Source organism: Dromaius novaehollandiae, chromosome 22 (genome assembly GCF_036370855.1).
Source record: "Dromaius novaehollandiae isolate bDroNov1 chromosome 22, bDroNov1.hap1, whole genome shotgun sequence".
Lineage (NCBI taxonomy): Eukaryota > Metazoa > Chordata > Aves > Casuariiformes > Dromaiidae > Dromaius > Dromaius novaehollandiae.
The window spans coordinates 9,598,141-9,610,940 of NC_088119.1; the positions used below are offsets into that span (position 1 = coordinate 9,598,141).

General features: G+C 41.5%; 1 protein-coding gene across 1 annotated transcript in view; it reads right to left on the bottom strand.

The window, feature by feature from the left end:
* Nucleotides 1–12,508, bottom strand: part of NPEPPS (aminopeptidase puromycin sensitive) — a 41,343-nt gene extending 28,835 nt beyond the window's left edge. The window contains exons 1-2 of the mRNA XM_064524662.1: nucleotides 12,153–12,508; nucleotides 2,428–2,512 (exon numbers count right to left, since the gene is read on the bottom strand). Coding sequence (XP_064380732.1) covers nucleotides 2,428–2,512; nucleotides 12,153–12,275 — 208 coding nt within the window. The 5' untranslated portion in view covers nucleotides 12,276–12,508. The remainder of the gene's footprint in view (nucleotides 1–2,427; nucleotides 2,513–12,152) is intronic.
* Nucleotides 12,509–12,800: the final 292 nt, after the last annotated feature.

Sequence of the window (12,800 nt, forward strand, 5' to 3'; positions counted from 1 at the left end):
TTGATCTGTACCAACAGGTGCCAGCAAATAGTCTGCCAATTTCATGCAATTTTACTTTGAAAGCCATTATACTAGTTGGCAGTTTACCAAACTGAAAGATATGTTTTAACCCTATGAAGCCAGAGTATAATTACAGAAAACATGCTTTCCATGCAACAAAATGGTATTTTAAATATTTACGCTACAGCCATTGGCAAGATGGGTGCCTAACCCATAACCAGAGTGCCCTATTCATACTCCTGTGCGTCCACAGTGCCATATTCAAACCTATCTGAAAATCAGAATGAAAGAATTTAAGCCAAAGATTTTCTTTAATTTCCATTTTACTCAGTTCTAAAGGCAAAAAAAAAGAGAGAGAAAATACAAACCCAAATACTCTATGTTAAGCTCTTCATTTCATTATATTCATTCATATTAATCTTCATTCATATTAATACTTCAAAGATAGGAGGAAGATATATCACTGTTAAAGAATATGAAAACAGACCTCTAAAGGGGAGGGAAATCAGCTCTGAAAACAAGATAATACACAAATGTCCTCCCTTCATTTTAGGTATTTTCCTTGATTGAAGTGGAAAGACCCTTTGTTCTCAGGTACCTTTTCCATTTGCAGTCAATTTCTCTTTGCTAAAATGAGAAATTAATGTGCAGTTCGGGCCTATGACATAGAGGTAGGTGGGATAAACTCTATACACACTCTTGTTATCACCATTCTCTATCTGCTCATTACCTAGTGTAAGAAATAGCTCCACGAGTGCTTAGCAACACAGTGCATCTAATCAACTAAAGATCACTAATGGCAGTGTGAAATCCATGCAGGAATGGAGTGCCAGGGCACACTCCAGGAATCCGAATTAAACTCCTGTGGAACAGCAAGCCCTGCATTCTTTCGCTATCAAAACTAAGTGGCCAGATTCCAAGCTATTTGGTAATACTCTACTACCGCCCTCTTTCACGACGGACTACGCTTCCTGCAGTGAGCTCTACTTTTCCACAACACACCCACTGAATGCTACTTCCTTAGAGCACAGATTCCTGCCTACCTAGGCCCCACTCAGTGGCTCACCACCACACCTAGGAAGCCCTCTGGTTTCTTATAATACCACATTAAATTGCGGGGTGGGGGGAGGAGGGGAGTGTTTTAAAACAAAGACTTATCACAGATGTTCCTCTTGTCACATGAAAATCTATTAGCCATAGGATAACGTCATTGCAAAGAATATCACTAAAACAAGAACTGAAATTGTCCCTAACAAATCCAATCTAGAAAGTTAAGATTTCTTCCCCCCCACCTTTAGCTGTTCAGAAAAATATAGCCCTTTTCTCCAACTTCCTTCAGCTGTTGGATAAGCATACTGTAGAAATTTATACCTAGTCAAAGGAACACCTTTCTCATATTCATAATCATGGTTTTAAAGTGCTTCATGACCTCACTGTGGCATTTTCCTCACAGAAAGGGAAGTTCTGCAGAGCTTTTTGCTGTCTGGAGGATTTAAGAAACAGTCATGCACAGTGGACCAAATAGTTGTTATCCTCAAAATACTAAAGGCTCCTTAAGAAAATCAGAAAGCCTCTGCAGACTATTAGAGTATCACTCTGTTTCAAGGAGCTTATTTTCCCACACCTTAATCACTTCATGGTTTAATTGCTACAATGTCTTTATACCTGCCAAATCTCCCCAGAATATAATTGGTGAAGACATCCACTACTATAACAGTGTGTTACTAACAGGTACTACTTCTTGAATTTCTTCAGTAACTTCCAGTCTTTCACTGACCTGTGTCCCTGCCATTGTCTCATTCATATAATCACTTTTTTTCGTGTTGCCCTGCACTTGGAACATTCCCCTCAGTGACAATTAAGAGTCTTCTGTACTTTGTTCAACTTTGTACATGTGTAACAGCATACAGATGAATAATCACATCAGAAGAGTCAAACATCTTCTAACCTATAACACTGAGGTATTACAGAGCAGAATGTAGCTGAAACTTCTATGAAATCTAACTTTTTAAAATGTAATGTAAAATCAGGGATGAGAAGAGAATGAAGTTTTAGGTAACTCAGTGCTTTTAGAAGGCTAGTTTCAGCTTTCTTACTCTTTTTGAAGCAAACACTCAAACAGCACACATTTCTAGACATCTTTTCAGAATCCACCTATAAGGGTTGTTTTTCATTTGTTCTTATTACTGAACACATATGCCACTGTTCCCATAGACTGCGTCCTATTTTTCACACAGTCATCAGTATGGTCTACAAAACAATTTAGAGCTTATAATATACATCTTAAACATCTATACAAACTAACAATTATATTCAAGAGTTAATATTATAAAGTATTTTGCAAGTTATTAACTGTTAGCTACAGCACTTCATGTCAGAAATGAAACAGATTAGCATGTAAAAAATCCAGCAAAAAAGCATTCCTACCTTCGTCCCCTTCTGGCGCATAAGAAGCTGTAATAATGTCAATGTCAGCACAGTTCATCACAATTTGGTTGGTTGCCTGTTTTACCTGTAAGAGAAATTTCATCAGCATCAAGAAAAATGGTGTACACTACTCTCTTGAGCTCCCTCTTTTGGTAGGCATTCCCATTTCCATTTAATCTAAAAAACCCTCCATCATGAAGTGCTTGAAGCTAAATTTAGTGCTTCAGAGCAGCAAAAAAGAAGATATACCATTGACTGATTTCATTCTTTCCAGAATATGCGTACTTAAATCACGTTCAAGCTATCTAGGCCTATTTATCAAGATTGTAAATTATTTAAGGCAATGGACCTTGTGTAAAAAATCGTGTGTAAGCTTGACTATAGGGCTGTTGTACCCCCCTGGGAATCCAAGACCAATAAAGATAGATAGAAAGCCCGTAGGCTTCCTTTTTAGTGATGACCTACAGTAGATTATAATGAAAGTGGAATGCTTTGGAACACAATTAAATCTTCTGAAGATGATCAGAAATACAACCTATAGTGTCAACAGTTTAAAACACTGTATTACAAGGACTTCTTAGGTTAAAACCACCTGCCAAGAAATTCGCCTTTACATTTGCCTGAAAGCTTTCCTTCTGCCAGCTCTCGACTACACACACTTTGCTTTATTTAACAAGTGGCCAGCTCCCAGCATAGTAATAAACTGCCTCACTGTGCCAGCATTCTGTTTGGATGCAAGAGCTTGTGTACAGAGCAATTCAAATTAAATATCAATTAATTACAAAGGGGGTAAAATATTTGGGAGTGAAATGAGGAATTATTTAGAAACTTACAGCTAAAGCCACTAGAATCACCACACTAGATCAAGCTAGAAGTCCAGCTAGACCAGTACACAGTTTCTGGCATTAGGTAATGCCAGTTCTTCAAGGAGAAGAGCAAGGATTGCCATAACAATGACTATAATTTAATGTACCCATGAAGAAACTTCTTCCTTGCTCCAGCCAGTTTGCTCCTTAAAGCGTAAGGATTTATGTCCTTACTTTGATTTTTTTGCTATTACCACTTCTAAACACCAAATTAACACCTGCATCTGTCACTCTAGTTATCTGCATTTCAACACACCCAGCTGGAACCAGCTGAACCTATCTGCGAGCGAGGTAACCGGTTCTCCGAGAGCTTTCTCCCCCGTAGCAAAGTTAGCACAGAGCTGGGCACACACACCCCAGCTCACAGTTCAAGTATCTTTCTGCCATTTCTGCTAAAGGAGTCGGTACCTATACAAGATGAGTAAACAGAAGCAGATAGTCAGTGTTTAGCCACTCTACCTAGACTCAATAAAAGAAGCACTCCTTAGTCATTGTGTACAGAAAACAAGCCTAGCCAGTGATAAGTGAGGCTTAAGAAATGTAAATGTATAACTTAACAGTAGTCCCTACATCAGAAGAATGCTCCATCTAGTCTAATAGCCTGTTAACCGTAAGGGCTAATACCAGGCACTCCAAAAAAACCCAGCCCCCCAAAGGATGTTAATACGAGACAAACCTCATGCAGAAGTTTCCTTCTAACCTCAGACATTGGTCAGCTTTGCTTCTGAAGCAAATGTCTACAGCTTATACAAACCATCCTGTTATTAGGAATAACAATCACATCTAGAGTTATACTTTTTGACAAGTGTAAATACTAGTGAATCTTTCAAAGTTCGACAAGCCTGTCGCACACTGCAGTAGTAGGTCATACAGAACAGCGTGAGAAGGAAGAGCTGTGTTGTTTTCACCATGTTGCATCTTTATGATTATAAACACAAAACAATGTTACCTAATAAACTTAATATGGTACTACGACATGAAACACAGAATGCTTCCAAGGCATAAGACTAACAAATGTAACAGCTGAAGTGACACAGGTTAGATTTAAAGCTTCTAGTAAAGAACAATAAACTGAATCCTATTTTTAAAATTTATTTAAGTGTGTGTAAAACACGCACTAAAATGGGGTTACAACACCTCCCAGAAACAAAGATCAATACGCAATAATTTTCATCACAATATTAAATGTTGGGGGTTTTGATGTTTTTAGTTCTGTTTTTGTTTTTTTAGTCTTCAAAAATACAGAAAAGTCAGGATGGGAAAATCTTTTTGTAAATATACTCGCAGAGACCTTTCTTCAGTCTACAAATCCAACTCTCTCAGGATTAAGAAATCAAGATATATAAAGAGTCATCCAAATTTCAGACAATACTGGATTTAACAATAGGCTTGATCTTTAAAAACAAACTCTTCTGAGGACAGAATAATTTCCACTGCAGGATATGAGAGTTTAGGCTTAAGCAGAGACAACTTCAGAGGAGCCTTAGAAAGGCAGTTACCTTTTAGATTTTCCTTACCTCCCACAATTATCAAGCCAGCTATACAAAAGAGTGCAACATACTAGAAAACATTTAAAGGGATCGAGTTAACTGGGTGCCTGAAAAATGTTACCCTCTAATTCCCACAAGTGAAGGGCAAAATTCAGCATGTAGATATGAATATTCACTGTGTACTGTACAGCACACTTCTGAGGCTCTCATAGTTCAACCCAATAAGAGAAAAGTTTTCACACTGGCACACAGGTTCAGTAGGAGAGCCTCCCCCTCTACTCCATTAAAAGAATTGAAGTACAAAACCACCTTTAAGAACAAAAACAGAACTATATACCACCTAACATACTTAGTATCCTACTGCTTACAGACACCACATACATTATGAAGATGAATGTGTTTTACTGTAAGCAATACCTTGAAACTGCGTTTATAGTGCTGAGAAAGTTACTTTCTGGAAGATGTATTTACGCTCATGCAGTACTTCTCATGAATGCAATCATGTTAAAAAGGCAAAAAAAAAAATCTCACTGCATATAAGGTATAACTAATCACAAAACCGCATATCTGTGAACCATCGTCCCTGCTTCACCTTGCTATTTGATAAAATAAATTTACTTTTCAAAAAGAAGAGGCTAATCAAAGCAATGTAGTCAAAAAGGAGAGGGAAAAGATAATAAATACCAAGCTACAGCCAGAAAGCAATTTTGCCATAAAGCTGACATGCTTAAAAGCAGAATAGGATGAACTAAGATCAATATCTGGAACCAAGGAACGAATTTCAAAACTTTAATCCTGTTGCATCCAATAGATGAAACTATAGTAACATTAATCAGAGTTCAAATACTTATAAGATTAGCCACGCAAAGATCCCACAAGAAGATCTATCCTACAATAAAACAGTGGACCTTCAAGACCTTTTAATTCTGCCAGTAGCCTGTTGTCAGAAAAAGATGAAACATGCTTCCCACCCCCTTACACATCCATTTTCATGCTCAGCACTCATTTCTGGAGAGAAAAATCTCACCCAAAAGATGATCACAGCTTAAGTTCCCCCAAAAAGTTTTCTGGAGTAATATCATTCGGAACAGAACAAGAACTAGAAAAGCCAATTATCTGACCATTATTCATGCCACAACGCACAACTCAGTACATAAGGTAATAAAATCATTCTTGCCTTAGTGCCTAAAAAAAAAAAAAAAAAAAAAAAAAAAAAAAAAAGCAAAAGGTGAAAAGTAGCAACTCAGCAGACAATTACTACCTATCTCAAATGATGTTATGAATCTAAATAGCATCAGCCTGGGAAGCATAGTTCAAAGAGTCTTTTTTATAGTTTTCATCTCAAATAATCAATAAAGTCACAGTTGCATTCACAGCCCTGGACACTTACTTTGTCAGAAGCGCCCCAAATGCAACCACAGCACTAAAAAGAAAGTTATTCTATAATTCATTTAAAAATGGAAAAATTAGATATTAAGAAAAAATTGCACTAAAAAAATCAAAGCTTTAAAAATTGAATTCAGATTTTAACACATTGGTGTACAGTCTTAGTTTAAAAGGTCAAAGAACTGTTTTCTCCGTAGATATTTCTGTACAAGTCTTTTTCCCCCTCTCATCTTCAAGTTACATTGCACATTAGGGTTCACAAGTAAAGATTCAGATAACCTCCCCTAAGCTATTATTCTGAAACCAAGTAAACAACAAAGGAATTTTCAAAACTCTTCCAAATATGACTCAAAGATGCTGAAAGCTTTTTGATTTTCACTAGGTATCAAGCAGGAGAGAACCTGAGGGAAAAGCTTTTGTAGGACACTAGAAACAAGATTTTGAATGGCTTCAGTGGAACGTCTATGTATCTGAAACACAGAATGAAGAGCATTGAAAGACACCGTCCATATTCAGAACTAATTCTCCAGAGCCATTTGTAAGATTAGATAATTAAAACCTTGTCATTCTTAGCTTCAGAATCCTTTTCTAAATGTTGCATTATAACAAGCATGTATGTTTTTAGCATTTTGCTCCCTAAAAACAGACAACTAAAGTTACTTCAACTCTGTTCTAGGATGCATCTTTTTCAGAATTTCTAACGTCAATGAGAAGAGCAATAGGTTTTATTTATCTGTATCTAGAGAAAATTATGGTAGCCAAGTAGTAACATCACCAATGCCAAGACTTATTGGCCCACTGAAAAAATTCACTCCATTTGAAACAGCATCCAACTACGTTCACCTGAAGTTGTGCATCCTTCAGGAGTGTAAAATTCACACACACAAGTAAATCCCTTTGTAACTATGATTAATGCAATCATTTTAGCCTTATGACTTACATAACTGAAAAGGTCTTTCTGGGGGGGGGGGGGGGGGGGGGGGGAGAGAAGGAAAGACGTTCCTAGTTTTGAAGCTGGTGCCGTAAGGATACATAGAACCAAGGGCTCCTGACTTTGAAGCACTGAACAGACTTCGACACACAGCATGGTACCTTTAAATTTACAATATTTTAAATTAGATGCGAGTATTAAATTGCAATGCTAGATAATATGACCTTATACTAGACAACTTCTCCCCCATCCCGAAAGAGATACTGACCCAGGAATACTACATCCGTTAAGCTGAATTTTTCAAGGTTTACCTACAGAGCTTTGCAATCAATTTTAACTGACATGCAGCAAGATCAGAAGACTACACATCTTTAGTCTAGCAGATACTGCATAAGCAACCTATAAAAAGCAACAGATACAGGTTAAACATTGCTAAATATAACAGAATATCCCTAAGACACATTAAAGGGACTGTGAAAGAAGATATTTAAAAGGGCCATCTACCTCACACTGTACATTCTTTTAAGTAATAGATAGGCTGTTTTGCGACCCAGAAGCATCTCTGATTGTAGTTTGTAAAGAAAGAAATGAATCACCACAACATTCTCCAAAGAAAGTTGCTTACATAGTGGTAAATACCAGGAAATTAGAACACAACCTTGTATCTTTCCAAAACTCTGCGCTACTACACCCTAAGCCCAACAGGTGATTGTTTGGAGCCATGACAGCATTAAGAACTTCCATTTAGAAGCTTAAAATAAACACTGGAAGGCAGATGATTATTTCTGTTGCTAGTTAGCTCATGTTTGCTTTTTCAACATGATGCTGAAGGACAGAATGACAGCACATCCCTTCTTTGTTCCCAGCCCTCAGTTAAGCCTTCTAGGAGTCAAAAGCAGAATGGAATAAGGTTGAACTAGACACTGAATAATACAACTGCACTGCACTGATAGCTTGACCCTTAGAATCAAGGTTATAATAATTAAATCTTCAGCTAATAGATGAATAAAGTAGATGAACTATTTCTACTTAAAAAAAATCTTAATTGTACTTGTTCAAAAACATCCACACCCAATTCCCCCGCCCAAATCAACAGTATAAAATACTAAAAGACAACCTAACTAACAGATCAAACACAGGACTGTGAGCAGACAACCGTACTTCAGTTCCAGATCTGCTACTGACATGCAATGTTTGATTCTCCTACAACCACATTTTGCCTCATCTGCGAAAAATGAACTATTTCACATGGAATCCTTCAGGATTTTTGTTTTTAAACTGTGATAAGTAGCAATTATAAACTGTCAGTTTATATAAATGCTGCATAATTCTACAGACTTCCAAAGTATTATAACCACATAACCACAAATTACATTATTTAAAAATCTTGAGTAATCAGACAAAACTTAATATTTAGGTTATCGGATACTTAACAAGCTCAGTTTCAAAAGGCTATGAAATTAAACTTTATCAAGAGACATTACAGTATCATTCTTTTATCAAGAAATAACAAATAGTAGACAGAGGGTCAAATTCTCTAACTTGAAAACTAGAAGTGCCATAATATACTAAACACACTATTTCTTTTCAGGCCTTTGAAATCACCCTGGTCACTGTTGACACTGAAGCAACAGCCTTATCTTTTAATCATAAAAGGCTTTATCCTCCCAAGCTCATTTGAAGGAGCCATACAAGTGTAACATTTATTATTGTGGCATAAAGACAAAGTGTTTGTTAAGTTACTTATATGTGTAAAAGCCTACAGAACTCTACTGCCAAGACTAAAGGTTATTTAACACTTCGTTAGGTCTTGGTGCTCAAGTCAAAAGACTTAAAAATTCTACATAGAAGTTAAATCCCGCTTAAGGGCTGAGAGTGAGAAATACAAACTCATTTAATAAGTGCTTACCTGTAAATATTTTGAAAAAATAGTACAGCTTTCACTAATTCAAGTTTGGTACTAAAGATACAATATAACAAGGAAAACAAACACTTTTGATGTACTTAATGACAAGTTTTCATAATCTGTGATTAATCATGACTTGTTCCAGTGTCAAAGTTTCAGTATTCACCCTGCAGGTCAGAAAGCATCACTCCTTTAAGTACTTAATGCATATTACTGCCTGCTCAGCCATTATCATACTGGAATGGTGGCAGAGAGACTAATAATTATCATTGATTTATTATGAACAACAATACCTGGACCTTCAAGAGGAGGCAGTGTATCTAAAAGACTATTTTCAACCCGAACCCAAAATCTGGAAAATTCAAGGTTTGTGCCTTAAAACTAGATTATCTTTACCTTGATGCCTACACAAAGTAGGCTAAAAACAGAATATCTCTTCAATGAACACTCCACCTTATTACAAGATGCTAGTAAAAATGTCCAGCAAGTCCTCAAGTGAATCAACTAGATTAAAAAACACACAAATGATCTTTTATTTTCTAGATTCAATCCCAACTCAATAACAGCTAGCATGTATTAGTGCATTATTATTAAACAAGCCATTCCTTTGTACAAAAGTATTCCATCCACCTAATATTTTAGATGAGCTAGTTGTTCTTTTCCCATTAAGGCTACAGAATAGTTATCTTCTCTTTTTTTTTTTCCTATAACATGTTTTTACTGTGCTTTGGACACTGGCAACCACAGCAAAATTCTCCATTTTTCTAACTCGAGAGGGGCATGCAACCACTCAACCACATCCACCTTCCTACCTCTCTCCTGTACTTGCTTGCATGCACCTGGGCACACGACCTCACGATCCTTCTGTCTGCAATTCTTTCCCAGACAGTCATGAGGAAACCACCAGCTCAGGGGAACTGTGGGAAGCTGCTGGAAGCCTGTCAGCATTGGAGTGATAGAGTTTGCAACATCACCGGAGAGTTAGCATCATTAATTAAACCAAAGCTGCCATTCTGGTCTACATCTACATTACGTGAGTTAGGCCAGACTTAGGAGATCAAACTCCACCAACAAAAATTTGTTTTCTTGATGTTAAGATAACTTAAATTTAAACTCAAGTTTGCTCTGCAGTGAAAGCCAAATCTAACTACACTTTTACTCCTAACTTCTTCCAGTTTTATGTCTGCTTATCTTGAATGTCTCTAATAAAAAAAAAAAACATATTGGGAACACATCTGAATTGTTAAGAAATCATGAAAAAATTTTAAAGTATATATTTTAGATGTTTTAAAGTCTCCCCTATTTTTTTCTCTCTCTCCACTGTGGAAACATCGTGCTCACCACAATGCAAACAAAGTTTTTGACAACCTTTAAACCTACAGATCACTATTCTTCCTTAACACATGCCCACAACTGTAGAAAAGTCCAGCGTTTTGCACTGTCAGGTGGTATCTGCTGCTCTAGGAATTCATTGAGCAATCCCCTGAACTGCAAACAGTATTAAAAATATCTCAGCAGGGCTAAAATCTGCAAACCAAATACCATCTCTATAAGAAGCCTCTAAATCCTGGTTATTCCTGGATTTAAGCTAAATTTCCAAGGCTGTTGTTCAATACTACTTTTTCCTCAGTAGCAATGCTGACTTAAAAAGCCACTACTCCCCTCCCCCAGAGGGTTATTTTTAACCTAGATGATTTCAGTGATCCCATTTACAGCACGGCCCCATAGCTGTAACAGGACTGAGAAACAGCAGCTTGGGTGTGAAGACAGGAATAGGTGGCTAGGATTAAGACAGAAGAGATTGGGAATTTCTCAAACCAGCATTTTCACCCAGGTCGATACACCGTCGAACTACCTGAGACCCTGAAGACTGCAGCAGCCCGAGGACCTGAGCTAAAACAAAACTAGCACGGAAATTTACAATTCAATATTTCTCCCACATGACGCTAACTTACTCATCTCTGGTCATCTTCCTCCAGGTCCTTATATAAAGTCACAAGATTCACTATCATTCATAGTCTTTTGCCCTCCCCTGCTTCCACAGACACCAAAAACTTGCCCAGTGAGGCTATCTGTGCTTCAGCAGGTTTATCACCCAAGGAAACTTTAATTTTAAAGCAAGGTTTTAACCACCCTTTAGACAAAGATTTAAATCTGTACACATCTCCAAGTATTTAAAAACCGCCCTCAAATATTTTGAGTTCGCTATACAGTCACCCTAATTTTAGAAGTCCAGCAAGTCCTTACAATTTTGCATCTATTTCAATTACTGCACAAGGAAAGACACGAAAGCAGATTCAGGCAATCTTGGCACAGCAGCCCGAGGATGACTATGAGACTTCAGGGCTTTCACCAAACACTCTGCCTTTGAAGCACAAACCCGGGGAAGCTTTCGCCTTTCCAAAACAGCAGAAGACCCAGCGTTTCAGCTGCACGCCCATTCCTCCCGCTAACTTAGCCTCTCGCTCCGCCGACTTCAAGCTTTCCACGGCGCTGCGGCCTACCAGCTTCCCGTACGATACCAGGGGAGTTCTCATTTAATTCTATATCTGGTAGCGTATGTGCGGTTTTTCCAGCAAAATCCCAAGCCGTCTGAGCGGCTGCACGTACGTAAGAGCGGCATGTGGGGGGCTGGAAAAAAAAGGAGCGGGGATTTGGGGGCAGCGGAGGGGGCGAGGGAGGCAGACGCCCCGCGCCTCACCGACGTGCGGAGTTTGGGTAGAGGGAGCCGCGCTGGCAGCGGGGGCTGCGGAGGGGCGAGCCGCCCCCCCCGGCTCCTCCCAGGCCGCTCCCGGGGAAGGAGCGGGCAGGGCGGGGCCGCGGGCCGCGCTCTCCCCTGCCCCGGCGCCGGGCCCGGGCCTGCGGCGGGGGCTCCACACCGCCGTACGCCGCCGCCTGGGAATGGAAATGGCGGGGCAGGGCGCCGCTCCCGGGGCTGCCCGGGCCTCCCTGCACCTGCCCGGCCCTGCGGGAGGCCGCGGCGGGCTGCGAGGGGGTGGATCCCGCCGGGCCCGGCCGTGAGGGGCACCGGGGGATCCCTCAGTGCGGGGGGAGCCCCCGGGCCCGGCTGGGGGAGGGGGGGGTGTCCCTCAGGGCCCGGCCGTGAGGGGGAGGCGGGAGGGGGGGAAGGGCCGGGCCGGCCTTACCTGCACGGCGGCCTCCAGCTTGCCCTCGAAGGTGAAGTCGATGAGGTCGGGCTTGAGGCAGAGGCCGTAGTTGAGGGGGGACACGTCGGCGGGGAGCCGCTCGAAGGGCCGCTTCTCCGGCATGGCGGGGCGGGACGGGACGGGACGGGACGGGGGGAGCGGGCGGCGGGGCGGCGCCCCCCCGCGGCGGGGCAGGGGGCGGCGGCGGCGGCGGCGGCTGAAGGAGGGAGGGGGGGCGGCGCGGCGGAGGCTCTTCCTACCGGCGACGCGGCGGCCCCGCACCGACACACGGAGCGAGCGGGCGGGCGAGCGGCGGCAGCGGCGAGGAGGAGGAGGAGGGGGAGGAGGAGGGGGAGGAGGAGGAGGGAGGGGCGGGGGCGCGCGCGCGCGCGCTCCCGGCACGAGGCGGCCGGTCGGAGCGGAGCGGAGGGGGCGGGGGAGGAGGAGGAGGAGGGGGGGGAGGGAGGAGACGCGCGTGCGCGTGCGCGCGGCGGCGCCACGCGGCCGCGCACGTACGGCGGCGCGGGGAGACCGGGGGCGCGTTGCGTAAGCGGGGAGGGGAGGGGGGAGGGAGGAGGCGCGTGCGCGCGTGCGCGAGCCGCCCCGCCCTGCCCCGCCCCGCGCGCATGCGCGTTCTGCCGGGCACCC